This window comes from Rutilus rutilus (genome assembly GCF_951802725.1).
Source record: "Rutilus rutilus genome assembly, chromosome: 6".
NCBI classification, from domain to species: Eukaryota; Metazoa; Chordata; class Actinopteri; order Cypriniformes; family Leuciscidae; genus Rutilus; species Rutilus rutilus.
Genome location: NC_140214.1, coordinates 4,775,356 through 4,803,280, shown reverse-complemented (window position 1 = coordinate 4,803,280; position 27,925 = coordinate 4,775,356). Strand labels below are relative to the sequence as shown.

General features: G+C 38.1%; 1 protein-coding gene across 2 annotated transcripts; it reads left to right on the top strand.

The window, feature by feature from the left end:
* Positions 1-204: 204 nt before the first annotated feature.
* Positions 205-27,723, top strand: LOC311292285 (interleukin-6 receptor subunit beta). Of its 2 annotated transcripts, none has more exons than XM_084411919.1 (15): positions 205-515; positions 1,415-1,511; positions 2,528-2,651; positions 10,831-11,009; positions 13,173-13,312; positions 14,420-14,579; positions 17,126-17,208; positions 19,526-19,748; positions 20,367-20,555; positions 20,841-20,939; positions 22,804-22,941; positions 23,039-23,167; positions 23,260-23,350; positions 23,605-23,686; positions 24,460-27,723. In XM_084411919.1, exons 2-15 carry the CDS (start codon positions 1,439-1,441, stop codon positions 24,895-24,897), a joined length of 2,148 nt encoding a protein of 715 aa, XP_084268045.1. In that variant the 5' UTR covers positions 205-515; positions 1,415-1,438; the 3' UTR covers positions 24,898-27,723. The 2 variants fall into 2 exon arrangements, with proteins under 2 accessions (XP_084268045.1, XP_084268044.1); XM_084411918.1 differs by having other exon boundaries at positions 2,525-2,651.
* Positions 27,724-27,925: the final 202 nt, after the last annotated feature.

Sequence of the window (27,925 nt, the reverse complement as noted above, 5' to 3'; positions counted from 1 at the left end):
TTATTTGCATAAGAAACATGATATAAATAACGAGATATTTTGTTGAAATGACGACTTAATCTCGAAATAACAATATAAGTTTTATTTTATTTTATTCACCATGCGGTTATGGGCTTGCATAGAATACAGTCTGAATATAATTGCTTCCAGAAATGATTTTTGGGGGTGCTATCTGGGTGCTTTGGTCTTTCTTGGGGGTAGTGAAGCACGTACCTGCTAGCCCCTCCCTAGCGCCGCCCATTACAGAACGATATTATCCAGATGTATATAGCCAACTCCATTAATTGTAATGATGATATAGCTTGTTTCACAGAAGCTACACACCAACCACTCAACTCACAAACTGTCTTCCTCCCGCGCTCAACACGCGTGTCTGGCGTTACATCAGCGTCTAATATCGGCACACGTCAGACCCCCTGCCGTCATCACCGGACACTTATAGGGCATGTAAATGTTGGATTCGGCATTCAACTCTTCTCCGCTTCTTCATCTTCATCCAGCTTCATCCAGCACAGGTAAACTCGCGCTCATGGCGACTTTACGATGTTATTCCTGCTTTCGCTTTGTTTGGGAAATCCGCCATAAAAGCCGTTTAAGTTGCTTCATTTGCGCTTTCATGCATGCCAAATGTGAATGTTTTGACTGAACGACTAGAAAATATAGTGTTATACTTGTTTTTTATGATTTGCCTGTCCGTTTTACCTGTAAAAAGTGCTGTCGATGCGCATTGTTCTTCTTCTTCTTTCCCTTCTTCTTATTGCTTATATATATATATATATATATATATAGGCTATAGGCCTATATTTATAATACTTTTTTAGCCTCTAAAAATATACTTTTCTGAATGCATTCATCTGGTAATTTGACTTATTCTTTTTATTATAATTGCTTTTATGTATGTATGTATGTATGTATTTATTTATTTGCATATTTTAAATAATGTATTAATATATTTTAGTATTATTAATGTATTATTTTATTAAACTTTTTACCCTCTAAAAATATACTTTTCTGGATTCAAACATGGACTTATTATTATTGATTTTATGTGTGCATTTATTTATTTACACATTTTAAATAATTATAATTATTATCATATTAATATTAATAATAACAATAATATATTAATATTTTATTATTTGTTTGTTTATTTATTTATATTTTTTAAGCCTCTAAAAATATTTTTTTTCTGAATCCATTCATCTGGTAATTTGACTTATTCTTATTATCCCTTTTATGTATTTATACATTGCACAAAACCAAATACAAGCAGCCTTGATGAGCATAAAGGGCTTCTTTCAAAAACATTAAAAATAGTAGTGTCCAAACTTTCGGCCGGACCTCTGAGCCTCTGCTTAATTGATTTGTGAATCACTTCACATTCAGCTGAGATGTCGTGATCTTACTTTCACAGCAGTGGACAGTCTTCACGTCAGAAATGAGCCGAAGGAAGCCTTCTCAAGCTGGACTCCTGCTCTGGATGTACGTAATGAACAAGTTCTTGGACACAGGTTAGAGTTTTTATTATAATAAATGTAAATTTACTTTCTACTAAGTTAAAATGAGCGTCTTGGCCGTGTCAAAGGTGTAGTGTAGTGGTTAAAGATCTGGGCTTGTGTAATCGACAGGTTGGAGGGGATGAACTATCTCTGATGTGCTCGAGTTAGACGTTTAACCACAGTTTACCGTGGTGGGACACTCTTCCAGTTTTGTACGCCTTCTTTTTTCACTAGAAAACAACAGAATTTCTGTAGAATCGTCAGTGGCGACAGTGGCTTTTCATACAGTGACTGAAAAGCACCATAACAGTAGTTCATATGTTAGTCATACGCAAGTTTGGATTGAAGAACAGACCGGTATTTTAAATGTTTATTTGCTGAAGATCTTTCAAAGCTATATGCAAATATGGTGCTGGTTGAACACCACTGGTTCTCACATGTCTCATACCTGACACTGTATTACAAGTATTGAGCGACCCATTATCCAAAACAACGGCACAACCATGTTGCGAAATGGCCATAAAAATTAAGCACATGTTTGTGGTTGTGACATCATTCAGTGTGTGTGTCCCGCTCAGTTTCTTTATGATTCCCAGCACTGGATTATTTCTTGCCCTTTATCTGAAATCTGATCCGTACGGCTGGTTGTTTTGTGGCTGCGTGTGAGTTCAGTTCACACACACACACACACACACACACAGACTGCTGCAGAGGTTGATGCTCATCTGCTGTATGTTGCTTTTGTTGGGTTTAATCGGGCAGACCGGGGCTAGTCGTCACACTGAGGGCTCAATCCCAGTAGCTATAAAGTTTCAACCAAAAGATCCAATTACACACACGCTCAATAAATATTAAAAAAGATTTTAATGGAAAGATTTTGAACTATATTCTCAGGTCCGAGGGTATTTACTTGTCATGATGCCAGGGTGGGGCAAGTTGTCACACGTTTTGTTTGTTGATATTTTATGCAATTGACACTTTCTTTGTGTTCAGAAACACCATTAAACATGTGATTACTCTCTCAGCAGCAGCAGCTTCTTTGACGCTGTCCATCACACAGTGCGTGATTCTGCAGTACATCAGCATCACCTGTTATTGGGAAACGAGCGACCACCACCTGAACGTCAGCAGCTACAAACTGCAGATTAACAAGTAAGACATTTCACACTAACAAAACGATCTAAAATGTGTTAGCATGTTTATGGACTGGTATCGTACCATCAGTAACATGGTATTCGTTAAAGTACCTAAAAGTAACTCATTAATATCATACATGTAAAAAGGAAAGTACACTCTTTTGAATTCTATGGTTTTACGTATCAGGATATAATAAAAAAACATCTGGTCGTCAGCAGGTCTTAAAATGACAAATGATGAATACAACAACCCATGACATACTACACTGTGTCATTATTTATTTAACAAAAATAAAAGCCAAAATGGAGAAGCAATGTGTGACAAACTAAGTACACCCTATGATTCAGTAGCTTGTAGAGCCACTTTTAACAGCAATAACTTGAAGTAATCATTTTCTATATGACTGCATTAGTCTCTCACTGTTCTGGACTCTCATTAGTCCTTGTTCTGGAGGAATTTTGGCCCGCTCTTCTTTACAATGTTGCTTCAGTTCATTGAGGTTTGTGGGCATCTGTTTATGCACATCTCTCTAAAGGTCCCGCCACAGCATTTTAATCAGGTTGAGGTCTGGACTCTGACTGGGCCAGTGCAACTCCTTGATTCTTTTCTTTTTCAGCCATTCTGTTGTAGATTTGCTGGTGAGCTTGAGGTCGTTGTCCTGTTGCATATCGGCCAAGCTTTAGCTGTCGGACAGATGGACTCACATTTGACTCTAGAATACTTTGGCACACAGAGGAGTTCATGGTCGACTCAATGACAGTAAGGTGCCAGGGTCCTGTGGCTGCAAAACAAGCCCAAATCATCACCCCACCGCCACCGCTTGAGCGCTGGTATGAGGTGTTTGTGCTGATATGCTGTGTTTGGTTTTTTTTTGCCAAAGGTGTCGCTTTGCATTATGGCCAAACATCTCCACTTTGGTCTTGTCTGTCTGTTTGTTCCAGACGTCTTGTGGTTTGTTCAGATACACATTTGCAAACCTAAGCCGTGCTGCCATTGTCCTTTCAGAGAGAAGAGGCTTTCTCTTGGCAACCCTTCCAAACATGCAATACGTGTCCAGTCTTTTTCTAATTGTACTGGCATAAACTTTAACATTTAACATGATAACTGAGGCCTGTAGAGTCTGAGGTGTAGTTCTTGGGTTTTCTGCAGTTTCTCTGAGCATTGAACGATCTGATCTTGGAATTTGCTGGGAACTGTCTTGAATGTTTTCCACTTGTGAATAATCGTCCTTACTGTAAAATAATGGATTTCAAATTGTTTGGAAATGGGCGTGTAACCCTTTTCAGATTGATGGCATTGACATTTTGCTTCTCTAAGATCATCGCTGATGTCTTTCCTCCTTGTCATTGTGTTAACACACACCTGAAGGCTCCAGAACAACGAAATGCCAAAACGTCTGCTTCTAAAGAGTTGGTCGCACTTACTGATGATCAATTAATCAAAGATATACTAATTGTCTTCATCACTGTCTCCTCTCCACCAGTAAGCTGGTGTGTGGTGGGCGTTCTGGCGCAATATGGCTGCCGTCGCATCATCCAGGGCGATGCTGCACATTGGTGGTGGTTGAGGAGATTCCTCCTTCCATGTAAAGCGCTTTGAGTACCCAGAAAAGCACTATATAAATGTAACAAATTATAAATTTTTTTAAGAGCAGTGCCTGACTACCAAGAACCAGGATTTTTTATTATGTCCTGATACATAAAACCATAGAATTCAAAAGGGTGTCCTTTCTTTGTCACATGACTGTATGAATATGATATCATTCAGCAGCATGACATTGCAAGTATTTTGGTATTAAAGTCAAGTCAAGTATATTTGTATAGCGCTTTTCACAGTACAGATTGTATCAAAGCAGCTTCACAGTATTAAATTAAAATAATACAACAAGGTTTGTTTCTAGTGGAATTTATTGATTGATAAAATCAAATTAAATATCCCCAGAATATCCCCAACTGAGCAAGCCAAAGGCAACAGTGGCAAGGAACCGAAAAACTCCATCAAGTGACCTAATGGTGTCCTAAAACTCCATCAGGTGACCCAATGGAGAAAAAAAAAAACCTTGGGAGAACCCAGGCTCAGTCGGGGGCCAGTTCTCCTCTGGCATTTATGAACTAGAGGCCGGATTGTAGTTTGAACTGTAAGATTAGAAATATTATATGAATGCCTGGCTGAAGAGATGCGACTTTAATCTAGTTTTAAACTGGGAGAGCGAGTCTGAGCAACGAACAGTATCAGGAAGGCTATTCCAGAGTTTTGGAGCTAAATGTGAAAATGCTCTCCCTCCTTTGGTGGTTCTGGATATCCTAGGTATGACCAAAAGCCTTGAATTTAGTGATCTTAAAGAGCGCGATGGATTATAGGGCGATAGAAGATCCGTTAAATAGACTGGAGCTAAGCCGTTTAGGGCTTTATAAGTCAGTAGCAATACCTTGTAATTAACACCGAACTTTATAGGTAACCAATGCAGTGATGATAAAATCGGTGTTATATGATCATATTTTCTTGATCTAGTAAGAACTCTAGCGGCGGCATTTTGGACTAACTGTAGCTTGTAAAGTGACAGTTCACCCAAAAATGAAAATTCTGTCATCATTTACTCACCCCCAGGTTGTTCCAAACCTGTATGAATTTCTTTCTTCTGCTGAACACAAAATAAGATATTTTTGATGAAGACAGTTGACGGGCACTCTTGACTTCCATAGTATGGAATAAACTATTATGGAAGATAATGGGGTTTCTGTTCGGTTACCAACATTCATCAAAATATCTTCCTTTGTGTTCAGCAGAAGAAAGAAATTCATACAGTTTTGGAACTTGAGGGCGATGACAGAACTTAAATTTTTGGGTGAACTATCCCTTTAACATCTGATACCATAGTACCACCACAGTACTTAGATTTCTTATCACATGCTCTTCCTGGTTTTGATTGTCGTCACTACTGTCAACCAATATGCAAATTTGTGGCAATCATTGAAACTGATCATTAAGATCATTAATGTTTCAAGATCGTGTTAAAGATCCTTTATTCAAGTCTCATGCGTTGAAAAGTCCCTTCACATTTAATTCGCTTTTTCTTTTGAAATGAATTTACGTATACATGAATACACATCTTTTTAGCATTTTTAGGGGCTTTACAAACTTGTTATCTTGATCTGGAAGTGGTTAATGATCGTGGTTAAGGATATGTCAGTGTTGTTTTGAGTGGATAGAAAAACGATAAAAGAAACAATCGGTTTAAGTTGCCAAACACAAGTTCTGTTTTTATATTCACTCATTGCAATGGTTTTAAAAGCACTTTTATTTGCTGTACAGTTTTCTTCATTTGCTATATAGATGAAACAAGTTCTTGGTGTTTCATTACAGGTTCTTCAGATCAATGTTTTGGTTTCTGGGTTGTTGTTTTTTTAAAGAGGATCTATTATGCCCTTTTACAAAGTGTTTTGCACTCTACTAGAATAGGTTTTAATGATTGAATTTTCAAAAACACATTGTTTTTCACATATTTTAAACTATTGCAGGACCTCTTTCCCAGTCTGTCAGTAACATTCAGTTTAGTTCCAGTCTCTATGAAGCCCCTCCTTCTGAAAAGCACGCTGTGCTCTGATTGGTCGGCTGGATGAGTGAGTTGTGATTGGTCAACCACTTTGAGCCTGTTTCGGAAATGTCCCGCCCCTTACCATAACTTACCCATACCTTACCGCAACTCAACCAGGCCCCGCCCCTTTATTTTGCGTTTGCCTTGGGCGGGAATTATTTACATGAGGAATATTGTGACGTGTTCGTTCCTGGAAGAAAACTCAATACTACAAAGAAAGTGTTTCAGGGAGTTCAGAAACAGTGACACTGATATAGAGAATAACTCCCGCTGAAGTGACTTTGTGCTTTGTAACTGTTCAGGCATCCAATAGCCACATAGAGCTACTTCTGAATCCTGTAAGAACACTTATTAAAGTGCTTGTTAGGTCTGGTCCCTGAAGTAGTTGTCCATTCAATGACACTCCCTGAAATGAGGCACTACAGTCGAAAACAACCCTGATCTTTTTCTTTTTCGAATGGTAAACCCCATGATGAGGTATGTACCACACACGACCATCATGCCTCTCAAGTTCCTCCACAGGTACCCTTTCCGCATATCCTTTGGAAATCACATCTTCCATGAAAGCAGTATAATCTGTTTGAAATGCGGAGTCTTTTCTGAATTTTCTCTGCAGACTCAAAGCCCGCTGTTCTGCAACTATTTTATTGTTTGGTAGGACCACATCTTTATTCTTGAGGGTTTGCCCCCAATGCAGTAATGACCATCTATAAGTTTTACAGACTGAGATACGAGATCCATGAACTGATTATCTTCTTTAGACATCCCTACCAGGTCATCCAGAGCATTTTCGGGGAAATCGGTCTTAAACTGTTGTTCCCAAAGCTCATCCAATTTTAAGACAGAAATACTGTTAACAGTCACGTAAGGTTGGTCGTTACAGAAAGTTCCATTCCTTTCCATTTCTTTAAGCGGTCCATTCACTGTCCATCCAAGTATAGTTCTTACCGCATACAGTCCATTCATTAGTCTGCGAACAACCTGCCATGGCTCCAGTGCCTCTGGTACATTTGCTCCAATTAAGAGCTCAACTCCTGCCTCTATTGAGGGCAAGTGTATGCCATTTAAATAAGGCCATCGAACAAGATCGCTCTGCATGGGAATATTGGATTTAGAAACTGGCATACTTTTTTGGGAATACACTTCAGGAAGTGAACAATAATGTGTCTGATCCAATCCAGCAACTTCTAGATCCTTGAGAACATAACTGGAAACCGATTTGTCTTGATTCATGGCTTTAAGCAGAATATTCAGTTTTTTGCCAGTAAGATTAAGCTTATTCATAAGACTTTCTGTACAAAAGGTCGCTGAACTGCCTGGATCTAAAAAGGCATAAGTTTCCACAATTTTGTTTCCATTCTTAGATTTAACACATACTGGAAGAATGGACAAGGCACGAGCATCTTCACCGGCCCCAGTAAGACTACTGGACTGAACAGAGATCAGAGCACTGCCCACTGCTTGCTTTGGATCCTCTGTTTTATCTCGCTGAAAGACATGAAGGATGCTGGGATGTTTAGAGCCACACACACTGCATGTTATGCACTTCTTACAATCTCTGCTAATATGGCCTGTACATAGACAGCCAAAACAATTCCTTTCTTTTTCAGAAAGTCCAGCTTTTCTTTATGGAATTTTTTAGCAAGCACAGTACACAACAAAGACAGGATGCACTTCCTTAGTTTTCCCAACATCTTCCATACCTGGTACAGCAACAGTGGTAGCGAAACTACTTCCCTTATTCTTAGAACGAATCATGCTTCGACCTCCACCAAAAGGAGCCTCTAAGATGATGTTTCCAAACACAGGATCTGTTGCAATTCTCTACAAAATCCACAATAGCCGCTTTCCGACCGGAGGAACCTTTTCACAGTTCCTAGAACTATTGGCTAAAGTACCCGGATGTCGGTGTGTTCGCACCGCAGGAACTAGGAACGATTTTAGTTCTAGGAACTCCATTTGGAGGAACTAATTCAGGTCCTACTTCAGAGTAGGGTCTAAACCAGAACTATAGGAACTACCCGTGACGTTAGTGTACGCTGATTGACCGAACGCACGCGGAACACCAGCACCCGCCATTTTTAAAACAGCTAGAATGTAAACACACAGATTATAGCCTATATATTTACTCCAGAAACTAACTATACACACATGGAAAACAGTGATAGATGGGTCTCTAAACCTTTATGCTGAAGAGAAAATCCAACGCAACTTTGAGGGGACCAAGCCAAACATGATTATGTTTATCTGCCCAGCTAGCAACACTGGACATCAACCACACGGCATAGGCTAATAAACTTTTTTTCATATACTGTCTACTTTCTATAACAGTTCTATCTGATAAGATATTAAACAGTACTGTTAGACAGATCGCTAACTAATAAACACAGAGAATGCGAGCATTGTTTGCTCTGGCGTTCTCAGCGCCGCCAAAATAAAGGTCTGTCGCGCCGTCAAAATAAAAGTCACCGTGCTTGCGTCACTCCCTTACCCCTCCTACTAGTTCCTATGGCCACTTGGCCAGTGCGAACGCAAACCGCAAAACTGAGTTTGGGGGAGAGTAGTTCTTAGAACTGTTTAGAAGTGGACAGTTCCTATAACTAAGTTCCTGTAACTACTTGGAAAGCGGCTAATGTCTTTAAATGCTGCTGGTTCCTTGTGTTTTTCCTGCAGATCACACGCCACTGCTCTCCATTTGTCTCTGAGCTTAAAAGGCAACTTTGAAAGAATTATTTGCATGTTGGTAGCCAAGTTTTACTCTTTCATATAACGAACATCCTCCATAGCATTACAGCAAGCTCTAAGAAGAAGATGATAATCTTGTAAAGCCCTTGTATCCTCAGGTTTAATGAACTTCCAAGAGAGCACTTTGTCCATATATGCTGAAGAGATTTTGAGTTCGTTTCCGAATTGTTCCTTAAGTAGGGTCTTGGCTTTCATGTAACCCTGCGTGGAAGTCATGTGTTGACAACTTCTGACAAGTTCTCTAGGTTGACCTCGGGTATACTGCCCAAGAAAATAGAAACAATCACCACAGCTGTTTGCTCTTTTTTCCACAACCTCATACCGGTCCAAGTGCTCTGCATCTCATGTCCGTTTCTTCTTGCAATCCACAACTGCGTTTCAATGCAGCGCATGAATGAAATATCCCACCGTTTTCTGTTGACTAATGTTCAGGCATCCAATAGCCACATAAAGGCTATGTAGCGGGATGGCCCGTGACTCGCTCGCACTCGGTCGTCATATCATTAGACAAAACAATAGACTGGCGATCTTATCTTGATTTTGCTTTTATTTATGCAGACATGATTCAACCAACGCAATACGGTCAACAGAAAGTTGGCTCCCGCAACTCGCCCCTTCCAAACACAGCATCAAACAATCCGCCAAAAGGAAATAATAAAGAAAACGGAAGTGATCACCTGTGCCCACGTGACGGTGAATAACCAATAATAAATATCAAACAATTAATGCTCCTACAGTAACTTTGCAGACCTTTTTCATGCTCAAACAGCAACGTTACACACTAAAAAAAGCTGAACATGTTAAAAAGCATAATAAGACCCCTTTAAATCAACCAGTACACAGTTGGCTCTTAAAGGGGTGGTAAAATGCCCTTTTCACAAGATGTAAAATATATCTATGATGTCCCCAGAGTGTGTGTGTGTGAAGTTTTAGCGCAAAATACCCCACAGATATTTTTATATAGCAAGTTAAAGTTGTCACTTTTTGAGGGTTTGCAAAAACGCACCGTTTTGTGCCTGGCCTTTTAAATGCAAATGAGCTGCTGCAGAGGGCGGGGTTTCAAGAGCTCGTGTGTGTTAGCAGCTGCTATTACCTCATGCAGACACACTAAAATGACAGAAACTGTTCTGCCTTTAATGTTAGAACGGAGTCAGACAAAGATGGAGAGACTCAAGAAGAAGTGACAACATGTAGAATGCAACAGGACGTCTCTGAATGGTTAGTTGATGAATTTATGTTGCTGATGTGGAGTTAACTATCTTCAATTAAGATATTCTGTCATGATAAATCTATAAATCGCTCATATAGGAACTGTTGTGAGATGCACACAGAGTGACTTTCTATTGCATGTGAAAAGATGGATGCTAAAGTTTGAGCTGACTCACAAATGTACTCTTATACAACAACTTTTCCTCTTCTCAACATGGGCTGGGTGTTCCCAGGGGCGGGGTTTATGTAAATTTTAAGGTTAGTGATGTCACTAACCCGGGAGGAATGTCGTGTAGTCCAAGGGCGTAGATTTGGTTTGAACTTTGGGGGGGTTGAAGTTTGGGTATGCCTCCTGATATTGTGATCATGGTATAAATATTGGGGGGGTTATCTCCCCCCCCATCCCCCCCACAAACTACGCCCCTGGTGTAGTCCCAACCAGCCGTTTGTTGTAGTCCTTTTCTTTAAAAGCAAATATCTCCCTTTGCTTTGAACTTTGAGTTTTGTAACTTTGCAGATGTTGTTTATGCTCAAACAGCAACATTACACACTAACTAAAGTTAGAAAAGTGAAATCATAATCAACCACCCCTTTAATATGCAAGCATGTAAGTGATTGTGAATATTCTTGTGTTATTCTGAACAGAACCAATTGTGATAGCAAAGAAATCTTCAATGATGTGGGTGTCTGTGATACCAGAGGGTCTAATTGCGCCGTTCAGTACATCAATTCAGCGTTACACTGTTTCCGCGCGGACGTGCTGGCGGACACACACACTGGATCCATACGCTCACCGCCATACTGCTTCAACGGTTCCGAGTCAGGTACAACACTTCACTGAACAACATTAATGTGCACCTCTGTGCCGACTGTAGCTTTGAAACTGGAGGTATGAACACTTTGGACATAGCATACCACTATACTTACTACTTACTACTGTATATTTAGGTTGTATATTGTGCCTAATAACTTCCATTATGCATATAATGCCCAGACAACCTACACTACTGGTGAAAAGTTTGGGGTCAGTAGGAAATAAACACCTTTCAGCAAGGATGCATTAAATTGATCAAAAGTGACAGTAAAGACATTTATAATATTACAAAAATATCAGTTTCAAATAAATGCTGTTCTTTTGAACTCTCTGTTCATCAAAATGAACCCCCCCCCCCCCCCCCCCAAAAAAAAACTATGTATCACGGTTTCCACAAAATTGTAAAGCAGCACAACTTTGCCATCGCAGGAATAAATGACATTTTAAGATATATTCAAGTAGAAAACAGTTATTTTTACATTTAATAATATTTCACTATATCACTGTTTTTACTGTATTTTTAATCAAATAAATGCAGCTTTACCGACCCCAAACTTTTCAATGGTAGTGTATATATTCTAGATAACTAGCATGCTAATGTATTAAATGTTCATGACTTATCCATATCCAGTCATCCACACAATTTCATATACAATTTTTTGTATAAAAGGCATACAGTGGGGGTGGGCGGATCGATCCTGAAGTATCGATACTACGATACTGACGTGGTATCGAAAAGGATCGATCCTCACGTAAAAATATCGATCCAAATGTGTGTTTGTTTTTTTGCCAGTAATTTTAATTAATTTAGCACGCAATTCAGTGCGTAAAATAAGCTTCTAAGTGGAAAAATAAGCTAATGTTAGCAGATAATTGTGTAGGATAGAACTTTTTCTCCTATCTGGATACAAGACGAAACCAATCAATCACAGAGAGCGTTGGATGCTGGTGCTTCGCTGAGCTCACAGGCCCAGTGCGTTTGGGAAACGAAGCCTTGCTTAGATGACAGAGAAACAATCGGGAGTTATTTTGCAATAAACAAAGCAAAAGTGTACATAACGGTTCAAAATGTTGACGTCAGTAAGATTTTTTTTAATGAAATTAATATTTTTATTCAACAAGGATCGATGCATTAAATTGATCAAAAGTGACAGTCAAGGGTTTTTCACTGTTAAAAATCTACTTCATATAAATGGTGTTCTTTCAACTTTGTTCATCAAATAATTCTGCATAAAATGTATCATGGTTTCCACAAAAAAACTGTTTTCAACATTGATAATAATAAGAAATGTTTCCTGAGCTGTAAATCAGCATATTAAAATGAATTATCATCATGACTGGAGTAATGATGCCGGAAATTCAGCTTTGATCACTTGAATAAATTACAGTTTAGTATGACATAGCAAACAGATAGCCTATGTTAAATTGTAATATTACAGTTTTTACTGTATTTTTGATCAAATAAATGCAGAAGAGAATTAAAAATCTTACAGACCCCAAACTTTTGACCAGTAGGCTAGTGTACAATAGCACTTTTACTATAATTAGGGTAGTTTTGTAAAAGTCACTGACTAATAATAATTACAGGCGAGTTGAGAGCACAAATCACAAAATATTTAGTAGTCATGAAAACGTTCAGATTTAGCATATTAATGACGCATTCACCTCATAAATCATGACACACTGCTCTAGCACAGGAAAGTGCATACAAGTTCAAGTGCATGCTTTTAAAATGAAAAAGTATTGGTATCGATATCGGCGATACTGGCCCTGTATTTACTTGGTATCGGATCGATACCGAAATTTGCAGTATCGCCCACCTCTAGCATACAGCGCAATGCTAGCATTATGCTAGTTTTCAATTCTGCCATTCTGACAGGTAAAGGTTGGTCGTGACAACGCAAACAACAAGCAATGAATAAAGAGAACAAAAGCGCACATGCACACATTGTTTATTCCTTTCATATGATGGTGACACATGTCTCAAAAAATGTCATTAGAACGCATTATGCAAATAACTAATTTCCATCAATTGTTATGTTTACAGTCAGTATTCATCATTCTTTGCACCTGTATTCAGTGCCAAGGGCATTTCTGACCACAGGAAACAAAAACCTGTCAATAAAGAGTGTTTTCTTTCCCATTCTCCTTATGTTTTCTCTCTCTACTGCAGTGAAACTTCGTCCCCCACAGATAAAACATCTCGAGCCATCGGCTAGATGTTTGCATGTGGTCTGGGGAATGACTGAGAGCTTTCCCAAGGATGAGAAAAAACACATACTGCTCCAAGTGGAGTTCACGACACATGACCAGGTTTATACATATATCTACAGTATAATGAGCAAAAATATAAGAGTGATAGTTCACCAAAAAATTACAATTCTGTCATCATTTACTCATCCTCATATCATCCCAAACTCAAACTTATTTGATTATAATAATGAATCATATTTTGGTCTATTTCGCGCACAAAGACTTCAGAAGATGTCATTTTGACAGTCAAAAATAGTCGATCTCCGAATGCAACGTAACAGGGAGGAGAGATGGAAAGATGGAAAGCTCATATATAAATTCACGGATAATTTGTTGTTTTGTCGTCGTGAAAATCAATATTGACCTTGTATTTGAAAAATGATGCTCATATAAGAAGCAATACTAAAATTCAGAATCAGTTCATTCACATTCGGAGATCGACTATTTTTGACTGTCAAAATGCCGGCGGACACAGACTGTGAGTTGTTCAAAATCTTTCTTTTTAGTAAACTCTTTAAACTCAAGCCCCTGGGGATACTTCGAGCAAAGTTTCATATTGTGTCGAGCCTTCTTAGTGTTTTAAAAATAGCAATTTTTTATGCTATCATAAGCGCCCCAAGCACTCCCATTCAAAAGGCAATTTGACCGAAAACGAAAATACGGTCAAACTTAAAAGTAGCGCGTTTCCATTCTAATTATGCTTTTAAACGAAAGTTTGCCTCGGGTAGATTAACAAAAAGACCCTAGGTTGCATTTTGGCTAGAGTTACCCTTTAAGTACACTTAGCAATAATGTCAAAGTAAAAGCATTACAGTAGGCTACATTTAAAATCATTATATTCAAACATCTTGTCATGCTTTAAAGGAGCACACTTATTTTGATGTGTTGACTAACATACTAAATCACATGTAAAGATTATCATTTTAGTTGTAGTGTTACTTAAAATTACTTTTAAATTTACATTTTTAAAGGGATAGTTCACCCAAAAATGAAAATTCTGTCATCATTTACTCACCCTCAAGTTGTTTCAAACCTGTAAGAATTTCTTTTTTCTGCTGAACACAAAAGAAGATATTTTGAAAAATGTCTGTAACCAAACAGTTGATGGACCCCATTGACTTCCATAGTATTTTTTTTTTTTTCCTTTCCTATCCTATGATCCTGTAGACTCGATCACAGACTGTACAAGCGTATTCCAGTGAGACACTGGAGCTCTGTGACTTACACCCTGGATCCAAGTACACAGTGAGACTGAGAGCTCAGGACAATCGAGCACACGCTCACTGGAGCTCATGGACCTCTAAAGACACCACCACAGCGGAGAAAGGTAAAACTCGGACATAGAGCGCTGCAGGGATGACGTATTTCTGTAGGCCAGCCCAGAAGTTAGCATCACCTGGTTCCCACAACAGAGACCCCATAGGATTTTTCCATTGGCTTTTGGATGATTGTATAAAATAAGCGAAAGGTTATAATTCTTACATGTTTTGTTCATCATGATAATCTTGACAAATGAACTTTTGAAGCCTAAATACAATCGGCAGAAGTAAAAGCTAAACTTAGGTTATACACGAACTACACTACACCACAGACTTAAATGCCACCTGAAAGTTTGAGTAAGGAGAGTTTGCAAGAGCGCGATTATAAACACAACAAGGCTGTGAAAGTTTACTTCAGTGTACTCAAAACAAGTAAAAGCTTTGGAAAAAAAATCACAAGGGGTATTGTGATGTATTTTATGTTGTAGAATAAAACTTGAAAATAATTTGAGTTTGGGGTAACCACAAACCTTTTGTCTGCCGGTGAACGTGATTTCACCAGGTACAACATGACCCTGGATCAACATCTTTGTTGAGGGACAAGTTTACAGTTTATGGGGTAACCAATTGTTTATGTTGTAACCCTTACAACCAGGGTTAGGTTCTTCTACATCAGTGTTATTCATCTATTGTTTCCCTCTGATTTATGGAAGTTAGGGGCTAGGACTACATTTTCAGACAGGAATGTTGTTCCAGGATCAACAAAATTTGCTGATCCAAAAACATGTCTTACTTGGCAAGATCACGGTGACCTCAGGCATTTAACTCAAAACCCATAAAAAAACAACTGACTTGACTTGAGCCAAAAGTGCTAAAATTCATTTCCGGGTATTTCCGCGTAAATACGTCATCCCTACAGCACTATTTCCCTTGTTAAAGTGCCCCTGTTATGCTTTTTCAGTATTACCTTTCGTGTATTGTAGTGTATAATATACTGTAGCTGTTTGTGAATGTAAAATGTCTGATCAAAGCGAAATGTAAAGATCAAAGCGAACAACAAATTCTTTCAAAAGAAAGACCTGATTCTGAATCTGAACTGCCGAGACGAGTGGCCGGTAATTCCAGTCTCACTTCATGCATGAACCTACATAGGTTTGTAACAAATTTGCATAATGCCAGCCTATGGTCTTCATTGGCTGCCTGCAATCAAGATCTTCTTTGACCCTCAGACACTGTAGTTGAAGCTGAGACTGGAATAGTTTGGTTTGTGTAGTCAACATGTGGAGAAGATGCTGTTTTCTGTGCTGTGAATGCAAATCCACTTTGCTGCTCTTCCAAAGGATGAGGACCGTTTAGACACTGTGAGAAAAGAGCTAATGCTGCAATGTATAATGTAAGGCCCGGCTCGATCGGCCTAATGGAGGCATCCGGTCAGCGGGTGAAGGTCTTTGCGCGTTACTGTCTTTCCAAAGTAAAGACATTTTATTAAATGAAATGCATTTTCTCATATGTATTTTCTCGTTATTTCATCTGACTCCACAAATGAAAAGGTTTTAATGATATCTGTGCATCATTAAATGTGAGCGAATGTTTTGCTATTCTCTTCAACTCTTGCCTGAAAATAATGTCAGAGCCGATTAGAATAAAATCAAATGTTTACAATTTTGATTATGTCAGGTAAATGTGTCATGCCAATTACATAATCAGTTCAAAGATAATCAATACAAAACATCAAATGCTCTGGAATAAAGAGAAGAGATGCGAATCCGACATTAGGAAATACATGATGCTGAGAGTCTCGCGGCATCACGGGCTGATCTGAGGTACAGAATCCCCTGATCCTCTGGTTACATTTCATTATATAGACAGAAACTTCTTTCACATGGAAACATATGCTAACAATGGGAATTTGCATTGATCACCGTCCGGAAGAATTTACATTGAGTTTACACCTTTGAGAACAGGATGCAATTTGCCTGGAAGACACACCCTCCTATGTGTGCGAATTATCTCTAAACTCTTAAATACTTTATTACCTTTTTGGTTTACTTATTTGGGAATGAGACCTTTGTACCAGTCGCACTGAGACATTTCAAATGATACCAAACATGTGTAATACTGTATGATAATTGTTCATATTAAACCATATGGATTTTTGGGTGAATTCAGGTAGGGATTGGTGAAGGGAATGATGTGTAAATTGGGAGGTGGTCAACTCAAGTGTGATCGTGTCTCGAATGGGGATGGTAATATAGCAAGAGAGTTCAAATGTTGATTTCCTTTGTTCTCTCTCTCTTCCAGTTCTTCCAGTTTCTCCAGCCTTACAATATTATTAGAAAATGAAAGTGTTTTTTGACCTTGGATGCATGTGCGCCTATTGTAGGAGACTCCAAAACTAATTAGGATCCATTAAAATAGCATAACAAGGGCACTTTTTGGCTTGAATCTCTCAAATGAGCGTGCATTTTCACATCCCTCCAAACTTGTTCTAAGCAATTCTAGACCACTCGTTACGATCAGTTTCAGTGTTTGCTAACAAAGAGAGACATCAGTTTGAGTCATAGTAGTGTGGTCATATGGATGAATATGAGTAATAAGATTGATCTTTCCTCAGCCCCGTCTGCGGCTCCTCGGCTCTGGAGACACATCCAACCTGCAGAAGAAGCTGGAAAGAGACGCCTCACCCTGCTCTGGAAGGTTTGCTTTTTTTTGTTCTATAGAAATCTGTTTTCAGACATGAGCATGTGATTCAAAGGATGTTTGCGAAAGACACTGAGCCCACAGAAAAACCGGCATCTGTTTTTTTTAGAGCATTGTTGTAGTTCTCAGTTATTTTGCGTTAGCTTTTTGTTAAGATGATTCACCTATAATTCCTTGAAACGAGAATTAAAAGCAGACACAAATTAGTCTGCCGACATACAGCGGGATGAGATCTCTGACTTTGATTGCAGACTTTATCTTGGCACAATCTGAGCACAGTTTATGATATCTGAGACATTTCTAATTACTGGGGTCTTTTTCGCAGGAGAAACATCACTATTTAATGTCATCAAGAGGCATTTGAGATGTAAAAAAGACATAATTTGTGATTATTATTATTATTTTTTTTTTTGTGAGATGGACCATTCTGGATGAATTTATTGGAAAACGTATTTAAACTTAACAATGACATGATCGTTAATATTTAATATATGTTTATATGTTCCCACCTGGCATACAGACAAAAACAAATCAACAACATAAATATAGAGATGTAAAGCAGATCAGCGACTGAAATAAAATACTTATTTATACTCACTTCCTGTGCACCAAGGCACTTCCTGTTTTAATAACACTCTTTCAGATTTTCCTGTCAGCTTAAATCTGACAAACAGCACGACCACATCCTGCCTCCTGGTCTCCACAAATCAACTGATATGGCTGAATTTAGCACATTTAGCGGCTGATTTAGTGATTAGACAATCTGTAGAGGATTCTATACCAGATTGCTTCTCACGCTAACTTTTTTTTTAAGAGATAGTTCACCCAAAATTGATAATCCTGTTAAAAATGACAACTCTGACTACTGTCATCATTTACTCACCTTTTACTCACATTTACCTCATGTTGGTCACACCTCACTTGTATGACTGTTTGAGACAAAAAAAAGATAATCTGAAAATACACTGAAAGTCAATGGGGTCCAATGTAAAGTATCATCCTTCTACAAGAAGATCTAGTCCCTGACTTGTCCGTACCCTCATCTACTCGTTGAGTTTTATGGAATAATAATTAATGAGGCCTCAGTTCAACTTAATAGGTTTTAATAAGCGGTTTTGTCTCTCGTCTTTCACTGCTTGCAATAACATTTAGAAGGATAATAACCTCAGAATGATTCCGGTCTCACAGCTGCTGTGATTAATATGATCTGGTGTGAGGTGATATGGCTCATTTTGTTGCAGAGAAACATTTGGAGCAGGAAATTAACACAGAACCCAGTGCTAATTAAAGACGGAAGTGTGTCATGCATGTTTACTCCTTTACATGTTTGACATTTTTATTGCTTTATAGTCACTCTGTTTTAGTGTGGATCAACTAAAGCAGGGCTAAATCTGTTCTGACAAACAAAATAAACGAAGGAAATCCGTATTATCTAAATCAGGGATTAGCAAACTGGAAAAAGTGGGTGGAAAGTTAAAAATATTTTATTTATACATGTATAAAAATAAATAAAAAAATGTATATTTTTTAACAAGATTACTTTTTAGGGCTGTCAGTTTCATTTCAAACTTTCATTTCATTTCATTTTCATTTCATATGTTGGTAACACTTAACATAAAGCATTTATGCGTAATGCATTATAAAGGTATTATGTTATAATGCATCTTTTCGGAATAAATTTAATTTAAAATGCATTATAACATTTGCAGATTCTTTGCAGAAATTGGTTGCTTGTTATGTGTTTTAAATACATTATACTTTCTAAAGGTGTAACAATGAATTGATAAGCATTATAAATATCTAGTTCAGTCATGAAACTCTGGGGGGGTGCGGGCTGATACATGCAATCTTTTACATCCTTTACATGCAATCTGCAAGCAATCACATCATTACTGCATGGCACAAGCTGATTGGCCTCTGCTGATCCTGCAGCCAATGAGATTGCTTGCTCAGCATTTAAATAGTCTGGTTTATTGTTTGCTGTAAGCTAGTCCTGCAGTTTCTCTGAAACCCTCCTCCTCCCCCCAGCTCCACCTGTCTAGATCTGCTACCAGATTTATGGATGTCTATTTAAGCAACAGCAGCATATCTTACATGCGTACAGCAGTGAGTCTTAGCATTAGCAAGTCCATACTTGCTCTGTAGCTGCGACTGTGATGAAAGGGTCAGTGTTTGTCAGCTTTTCATGGCCCTTTTAGCCCCTGCTGGTAGATCTTGTAACTACACTATCTGCCTGCATATGCATCTGGCTTCAATGACCTGTTTTAAAGCATTATAATAATTAATACCTTTGGGATTTGTCTGTGTGTTTCAGCCTGTCTCCTGGCCTGAGGTCAATGGTGTTGTGCTGAGTTACTCAGCGTCCTGTCGCAGTGAGCTGGATTCATCTCAGTGGACCTGCGGCATATTAAACGCATCCAGAAGCTTCTGCGTCCTCGCCGTCTCAACCGATCCCTGTCACTGTAACATGACGGCCACCAACTCTGCCGGGACGTCACCTCCAGCTCACCTCTACATACCCGCGCACACAGATGCAGGTAAATCACTGATGTGTTTGGGAGTTTCAGTGGAATTGATGTGTTGGAAAATGCAGTTAATAACCACTGGACTGGTTGTAATGGTTTCTAACTGGTCCAAACCGGTGGTCATTTGTGGTCGCTAGTTGGCCCTAGCTGGTCTTCATGCAACTTGCTTCATTAATGTAGAATTTAATGTGCATCACAGGTGTACATATATCATATTTGATGAATTTGATAAATTCAATGAATTTGAATTTGTTATCTTTTCTATATAATATAATATAATATTTTATTAGTTTTACTGTTGTCTTTTGCATTTAACTCAAATTAAAAAATAAAAAGAGAAAATAATCAAATGAGAATAAGTAGCTGATTTGTTTAAAAAATAGGCACCGCAACATTTTTATTTAATATACAAACTTTTTTATTTATTTAATTTTTTCCAAAAAAAATTTGCTTTCTTCTACTTTATTCATGACATCCTGCAAAAATCTCAAAGCAACTTCCTTGTGGACGTCTAATGAAATAGTGATGATTATATGGGAAATTCTGCACAAGCATTCATAAAACAACATCATTATCAGAAACCTTACGTTCATTTATCCCAAACTTATCTCCCATTTCCTGCCCTGGAAGAACTCCCTCCCCCTCAGAGTATCAGCGTCACCCCATTGGACGACACTCGTCTGAAGGTGGAATGGACAGCTGCACTGAACCAATCAGAGAGCGGCTTTGTGCTGCAGTGGAGTTCTGTGCCTGGCAGTGGACCAGCTAGTCTGCACTGGGAACAAATGAATAAAACGGCAAGAAGTTTTAATCTCACAGGTTTGATCAATCACTTATACTCCAATAGAATGCGCACTAAGTCATTTTTTGTTTGTTTTTGCTGGTCGATATGACAGTGGGCTGTTCAAGTTCATAGTTACTATATTTCTTTATTGACTTCATTTTATCTTCACCTTTCATAAGAAGTGTTAAGTTTTCCTTCTTTTTCGTCCTTAGATGAAAAAAAAAAAAAACATACTGCCTTCTTTTAGTACTATAATCATAGTTTAATCAAATAACTCGAACAGTATAGTTTTAGTCCATGTCTATGTATGTGTGTTTCAGGTCTTCTGCCAGAAGTTCCATATAATCTGTCAGTCGTAAATCTGTATGGCCGACGAGCAGGAAGTGACAAGTCCGTCATTGCCTTCACACGGGAAGGAGGTCAGATATTACACTGAAAGATGCATGTTCATTTATTGGAACTGAAGGTGTGGTAGTACTGCAATAGTGTATTTGTCAGCTCTTTTCCTTAGTCATATGCCATGCCAAAAAAACAACAACAAAAAAAACACACAGACACATGATCTTTAGAGAAGAATGGGGCTAGAAGGATGTATAATTGTAAGGTTTTGAGTCAGAAGTCCAAATACATAATTATTCAACTTTATTGCAGACACAGGTCCATAAACACATCATACAATACAAAAAAGAAGTACAAAATATACTTTTTTTTTTTTTCCATATTAGCCTATAGGATATACAGGCTATTGCACCAATGTCGTCTTAAAGGGATACTCCACTTTTTTCGGAAATATGCTCATTTTACATCTCCCCCAGAGTTAAACAGTTGAGTTTTACCGTTTTAGAATCCATTCAGCCGAACTCCGGGTCTGACGGTACCACTTTTAGCATAGCTTAGCACAGATCATTGATTCTGATGAGTCCAGTAGCATTTCTTTCAAAATGACCAAAGAGTTTCAATATTTTTCCTATTTAAAACTTGACTCTTCTGTAGTTAAACCGTGTACTAAGATCGACGGAAAATGAAAAGTTGCGATTTTCTAAGCCTATATGACTAGGAACTACTCTCATTCCGGCGTAATAATCAAGGAACTGTGCGGCTGTACCATGAGTGCAGCAGGCGTAATGATATGACGCAGCGCCTGAAAATAGGTCTAATAGGTTAGACAAACTTAGTCCCGGTCACGTTGGAAGAAGTTACCGAGCTGGGGACTATTTTCAGGCGCTGCGTCATATCATTACGCCTGCTGCACCCATGGTACAGCCACATAGTTCCTTGATTATTACGCTGGAATGAGAGTAGTTCCTAGCCATATAGGCTTAGAAAATCGCAACTTTTCATTTTCCGTCGATCTTAGTACACGGTTTAACTACAGAAGAGTCAAGTTTTAAATAGGAAAAATATTGAAACTCTTTGGTCATTTTGAAAGAAATGCTACTGGACTAATCAGAATCAATGATCTGTGCTAAGCTATGCTAAAAGTGGTACCGTCAGACCCGGAGTTCGGCTGAATGGATTCTAAAACGGTAAAACTCAACTGTTTAACTCTGGGGGAGATGTAAAATGAGCTTATTTCCGAAAAAAGTGGAGTATCCCTTTAATCTAGAAGTGTATCTATAACAGCTTTTCAGAGGACTGACTAGGGCTTCAATTATATGGTTCACTGACTTGTCCAGGCGACACATAAAACTAAACATCAATCGTCTTAAAAGTGCACATAATTGTATTACTATTTACATTTAGATGAAAAGCCATTACACGTGTTGTGGAAGATTTAGATTTATGTATATAAAAGTATATTGTATATTATTTATATTATATATAAGTATATTATGTAGTATTTTATATAGTATGTAATATTTCATATGTTACCCCATATACTGTGACAACATGCCCCATTCACCCTTAAAGGGATAGTTCACACAAAAATGAAAATTCTGTCATTTATTTCTCACCCTCATGTCGTTCCAAACCCGTAAAACCTTCATTCATCTTCAGAACATCTTTTTTTTTATTAAATCTGAGAGTTTTTATGTATTTCCATTGATAGCTACGGCAATCTAATAATAAAACAGTGCAGCTACTCATGAATTTGCATTACGTTCGACTACTGTACTCATCAGTCCAGCTCATGGCAATACCGGTATTTAAATATCAAGATGAACACAATGAACAGCGTCTGTGTGTTCACGTAGTTAAAGTAAGTCTGTAAGTGTAAACAAAGGCATATCAAAAGCATTGCTGCCGGTGTGAATGCTTTACTGATGTGTTCCTGTGTATCAGCGCCCTCTGTCGGCCCAAAGATGACGGTGCTGAAGACGAGCAGCAGCGTCATTATTATGAAATGGGAACCGGTTCCTATAGAGAAACTTCATGGCTTCATCCAGAATTACACTGTTCTGTACAGTATAAACGGCAAAAGTAAGACGCACACTTTTCTTTGCAAAATATTGAAAAGCTATATCAGAACTATTTCAGAGCATAACTTTCATTTGTGAGTTTGTGTCTGTATCTGAAGGTGAGAAGGTTCACACTCGTGCTGAACGGATATCTCTGAGTGGACTAACAGCAGGAACCTATAACATCTGTGTAATGGCTCACACTGCAGTAGGGGGCGCCGCTGGGCCGTGGCACATGGTGGTTGTGGGTATGACACCATTTGGCTTGAATTTTTTATACATTCATGCATGCCTGCGTAAACACAATGTTATCTTTAAACCTGTTTGTGTGTGTCCAAAGGGCTTGAGGATGTACAAGTGATCCCCATACTGCTGTGCTCACTACTACTGAGTTTTCTGATACTAATAATCCCATTATGCTTGAGAGTGAGGTAAGAGAACTTATAAATAAATCATGATTCAGTTATTAAATCTATATTCATTCAAGGAGAGCATTAATAAACATGGTCCAATATTTATACATCTCAATATGAACAACCTGAAATAAATGGAGATATAGCATATTAAAAACACTTTGCAATGCAGTATGTTCTTTTATTTAAATAAAAATGTCAGTGTTTATTTAATATGATAACATACTAGCATGCAGTACTTATTGTCTCTGTATTTATGTTTGTTTTTTTAGGATTAAACAGTGTCTGTGTCCGACCGTACCAGACCCCTCAAAAAGCAGCCTGTCCGTCTGGCCTTACACTAAACCATGTCAGGTAAACACAACCCTAGTTATAGTTATATAGCAAATATATACACCTCTTGGTATCAATGTAATCTTTAAACTATCATTTTTGGCGAATTAATTGTATCTCTTGCTATAGTCTTGGAAGAAAATTCCTTCCACATTAATGTCCAAAGATGTGGCCTAAAAACATGTAGTTTCATCATTTTGCTTCTCAAGTAAATATATCTTGATTTTTACTATATTTAGATATTTTTAATGGAAAACATATACCAAAAAATTCTGAGGACGAAAATAGTTTTTGTGTACAGTACTCAGTTTCCACTAATACCAAGTAGTAGACAACAGTGTCAAAGAAAATCATCCATAACATGAAATATGAAACATGAATGAAGTGAAATCCTGGTAAATACAACTTGTGAACAGAATATTGTTTATATATATATATTTTTATAGAATATTATTATTAATATATTATAAGTTTGGAGTTTGAAATAATTAAGAAAGTTAATTAATGGTAAAAAGCATATTAGAAATATTTCTGAAGGATCATGTGACACTAAAGACTGGAGTAATGATGCTGAAAATTCAGCTTTGATCACAGGAATTAAATTACACTTTACTATATATTCACATAGAAAACAGTTCTTTAAATTGAAATTATATTTCCACAATATTACTGTTTTTATTGTATTTTTGATCGAATAAACGCAGCCTTGGTGAGCATAAGAGACTCCTTTCAAATGATATATATATATATTCAATACTACAGTTTCATGAAGTTTTCTCGTCTATGTTCAACAGCGTAAGCTAACATCCACCATGAGCTCCATCATCTCTATCGGTCAAGCTACAAGCTATCAGGGTTATGCTGAGAAAGACTACGACCCAATTCAGGTATTATCCTACCACACTGTTCGACATGAAGACAATGAGGCCGAAACCAAGACCAACGGCACTGCAACATACCTGGACCCCAAACCGGCACCAGCTCAAGCCTTCCCGACACATTTCCTAAACCAGAGCTACACCAAACCAGCCCAAGTCATTCCTGCTGGATTTACAGAAGACTTGGAGCCCTCATCGGCCGATCTCTTGTTTGATTCACTCTTCAGCTGTGAAAGGAATCCAGTAGATTTAAGCGGCTACATCCATGTGTCCCAGAGCTACGCACCGTTTGTTACAACCGTAGACGCATACAAAACTGCAGGTTTACCGGAGGACACCAACATCACAGCGTAAACAACGAGTCCTACGTGACTGGAGTTTCACAATCCCATTCTCTCCAGCCAGCCCGCCAAAACATGTGCCCTCATATCAAACACCATCTTTGTGTGCATTCTGATTGACAGATATACACAGGCTTGGGAAGTAACAGGACAGTTTGAAACGGCATAAGGCTGGTTGGGACGTAAAGCCGGATGCAATGGAATCCGATAACTGGTCTGCAAACTGTCCGGTGTAGACAGCCTCAGTTAATTCTAGTTGCACTGGATTTACAGAAGTTTCATTGGCAGGTTCAAGAGATTGGGTCTGCTCACTGTTCTGCCAGACACTTAGCCTGGAAATCCAGACCCAAATCCGAAAGATTAAGGGTCTGGCATTGAGTAATGAAAATCGCCCAGCTCGAGGGGCGGTACCAAGCATGCGTTTGAAAATCTCACTGCACGCAATTGGATAACACTTCGACCAATCACTAGACGCGTTTCCATTACCCTTCAAATTGCGCAAATTGAAATTGCGAATTGAAAATACGCCCAATGGAAAAACGTCAATTTCGCAAGAACTCCCATTTATCGCAAAAAAGTTTTTACGCTCGCATGAGGTGTATTTTCAGGCAATTCGAAAAAGAAATATTTCGCAAAACTGCAATGGAAATGGTGCAATGGTCACCTGGCGTAGATGACGCGGTATGTTTGGACAGAATACGAGACAGAGTTCTTTATTCAATTCATAAAAGACAGAAGAATTACAGGAAAACTGGATTCTCAACCTCAAAGAAATGCCACAATCGAGACCTCGAAGCAGAAATGAGTGAGAAACGCCCAGAAACACCTCATATGTGTCACTCTCAAGTATAGGCTAAGGGTCTTTCCTTGCCATTAATGATTGGATAACACACATACGTCTCCTTTGATTAATAATAATGGCCAGTGCAGTGGCTGGGATATAGTACATAAACCTACCAACGTCCGTTGCCATGATTTTTGGAATGACTTATCGCGAGAGGAAATTAGTGATGTTTTAGTCGCATAACATCGGTTAATGGAAACAGTGTCATTTCGCAATAGTTCTTTGTTGACATTTAAAAAAAAAAAAAAAAAAAAAAAAAAAAATCGCACGAGTTTTGCACAACTCTGTAACGGAAACGCGCCTACTGTCGTGATTGTGCGGCCACTAGCGCTGTCGTCTTCTGTTTAGCTCGCCTCTGGCCCGCCTATATCAGATACACCGATGTGATTGGTGCAGCTCGGCTACAAGGGCATAGTTAATGAGCATCACTACTAAATGCCTGAGTAACTCGCTGAGCAAATTCAAATTGTGCTCTCGCGAGAACTCTGGATTTCCAGGGTACCTGACACTGTGACCTAGCAGGAACTTTTTATCCAAGCTCCGCCCGTCAGATCTTGTCTAGGTCAAGGACTTTTCCATTTTGCCATACCTCTCCACATGCGATACCTCTCCACATGCGATCCACATGCGATAGGGGAGCGCGGGGCTAGTTGTAAACACGCTTGTTTTAAATACTTCCACACATGCTTGGATGACGAAACTTTGTGTATTTACTAGTTGCCATATCAACACTATTATAGAAAAAAAAATTCCGCCAAATTTTTTTTTTTTTTTGGAAGATATCCATATACATTTATTAAACCATAGCAAAAGTACATTTCTTACTTAAGTTAATTTTTCATCTCTATTTTTTGTGTTTATTTAAAATAAGACAAATCTGATATTATTTTAATCTCCAATGTTATTTAACAGTTGATATGGTTCTTTAATGCTTCGCTAACTAGCAGAAGACACTAGCAGGGTTTAAATCCCAGTTGTGCAGGCGGGGCATGTTGTAACACTGCGTTACAATGAGCCCCTATTAGAAATATGCTATTATATTCTATACTTTTATTAATTTTATTGAGAAAACGTGAGAAAAAGGTGAATAAAGACTGAGAGTCAATGTTCAGAAATGACTAATTATTTAGTTGTTTTGAACTATGTTGTATAGCTGTGTTTTCATGTGTTCGTAGTCAAAACTCAAAAATGAGTTTATATTTAATTATTAAAAATTGCCATTATTTTATATGAAAAAGTTTTTTTAATTGTATTTTATTTAGAAAATATTTTAGTTTTTGTATATTTTTTTTATTTGATCAGATAACATTTTAAGCTGTCATATGGTCATGTTACAATGTGCCCCACACATGTTACAATGTACCCCACCTATGGGGCATGTTGTCACATTTCACTTCCATTCTTTCGGGGTATATCAAGAAAAAAGTATATACTGTATTAATAAAACAAAAACACATAATTGTAGTAGACATGTGGGAAATTAATGTGGGAAAAAATAAATACTCTGAACCATAAGTAGATTTACACAAACTGAGAAAGTCAAAAAGCGTTACTTTGTGCCCTGCTCTCCCCTACCTCTCCACATGCGATACCTCTCCACATGCGATACCTCTCACTAAACCACTTTGATCTCAAGAAGGGGGAAAAAAAAGGTGCATAAACCACTGATACCAGTTATAAACTGCATGGAAAAAATGTGCCAGGTGGGAAAATTGCTTTCGTTGCATGGAAACTTATTAAAATACTTATTATAAAAATATTTTCTGTTTTTTTGTAAATAGTGTTTTTTTTTCTTTCTGTTGACAAAGTCAAGGACAAACAGTCCCAGATGGGACAACACTTTCCCCTTCGTGGGACTGGTTACATCACGGACACATCTTGGAATTATACAGACCTGTGTAACTTTTTTTTCTGTTTATTATTGTGCATTGTGTATTTCTGATGGTCTTAACTGTAGCTCTGCTGCTTGCATTAAACCTGTTGTCTCCTGCTTTACTCTGTCCTTTTTTTCTTTATTTTTTTCAGTTTATGACTGTTTTGGATATCAGACAAAATACATTGTTAACTAGTTTTGGATATCAGTCAGAACTCAGTCCTAACTGGTTTTGGAAATCAAACTAAACAGGTTTTGGATATCAGACGGAACAATTCTATTTGGTTTTGGAAATTTGATATATATTTATATATCAGACGGGAC

Excerpts from the sequence above, each read along its gene's own strand:
- LOC311292285 (XM_084411918.1), top strand. The coding sequence starts at position 1,439 with ATGAGCCGAAGGAAGCCTTCTCAAGCTGGACTCCTGCTCTGGATGTAC. Across the intron at positions 11,010-13,172 it reads CTTCAACGGTTCCGAGTCAG|TGAAACTTCGTCCCCCACAG; the intron begins GTACAACACTTC and ends TCTCTACTGCAG. Across the intron at positions 20,940-22,803 it reads TGCCTTCACACGGGAAGGAG|CGCCCTCTGTCGGCCCAAAG; the intron begins GTCAGATATTAC and ends CCTGTGTATCAG.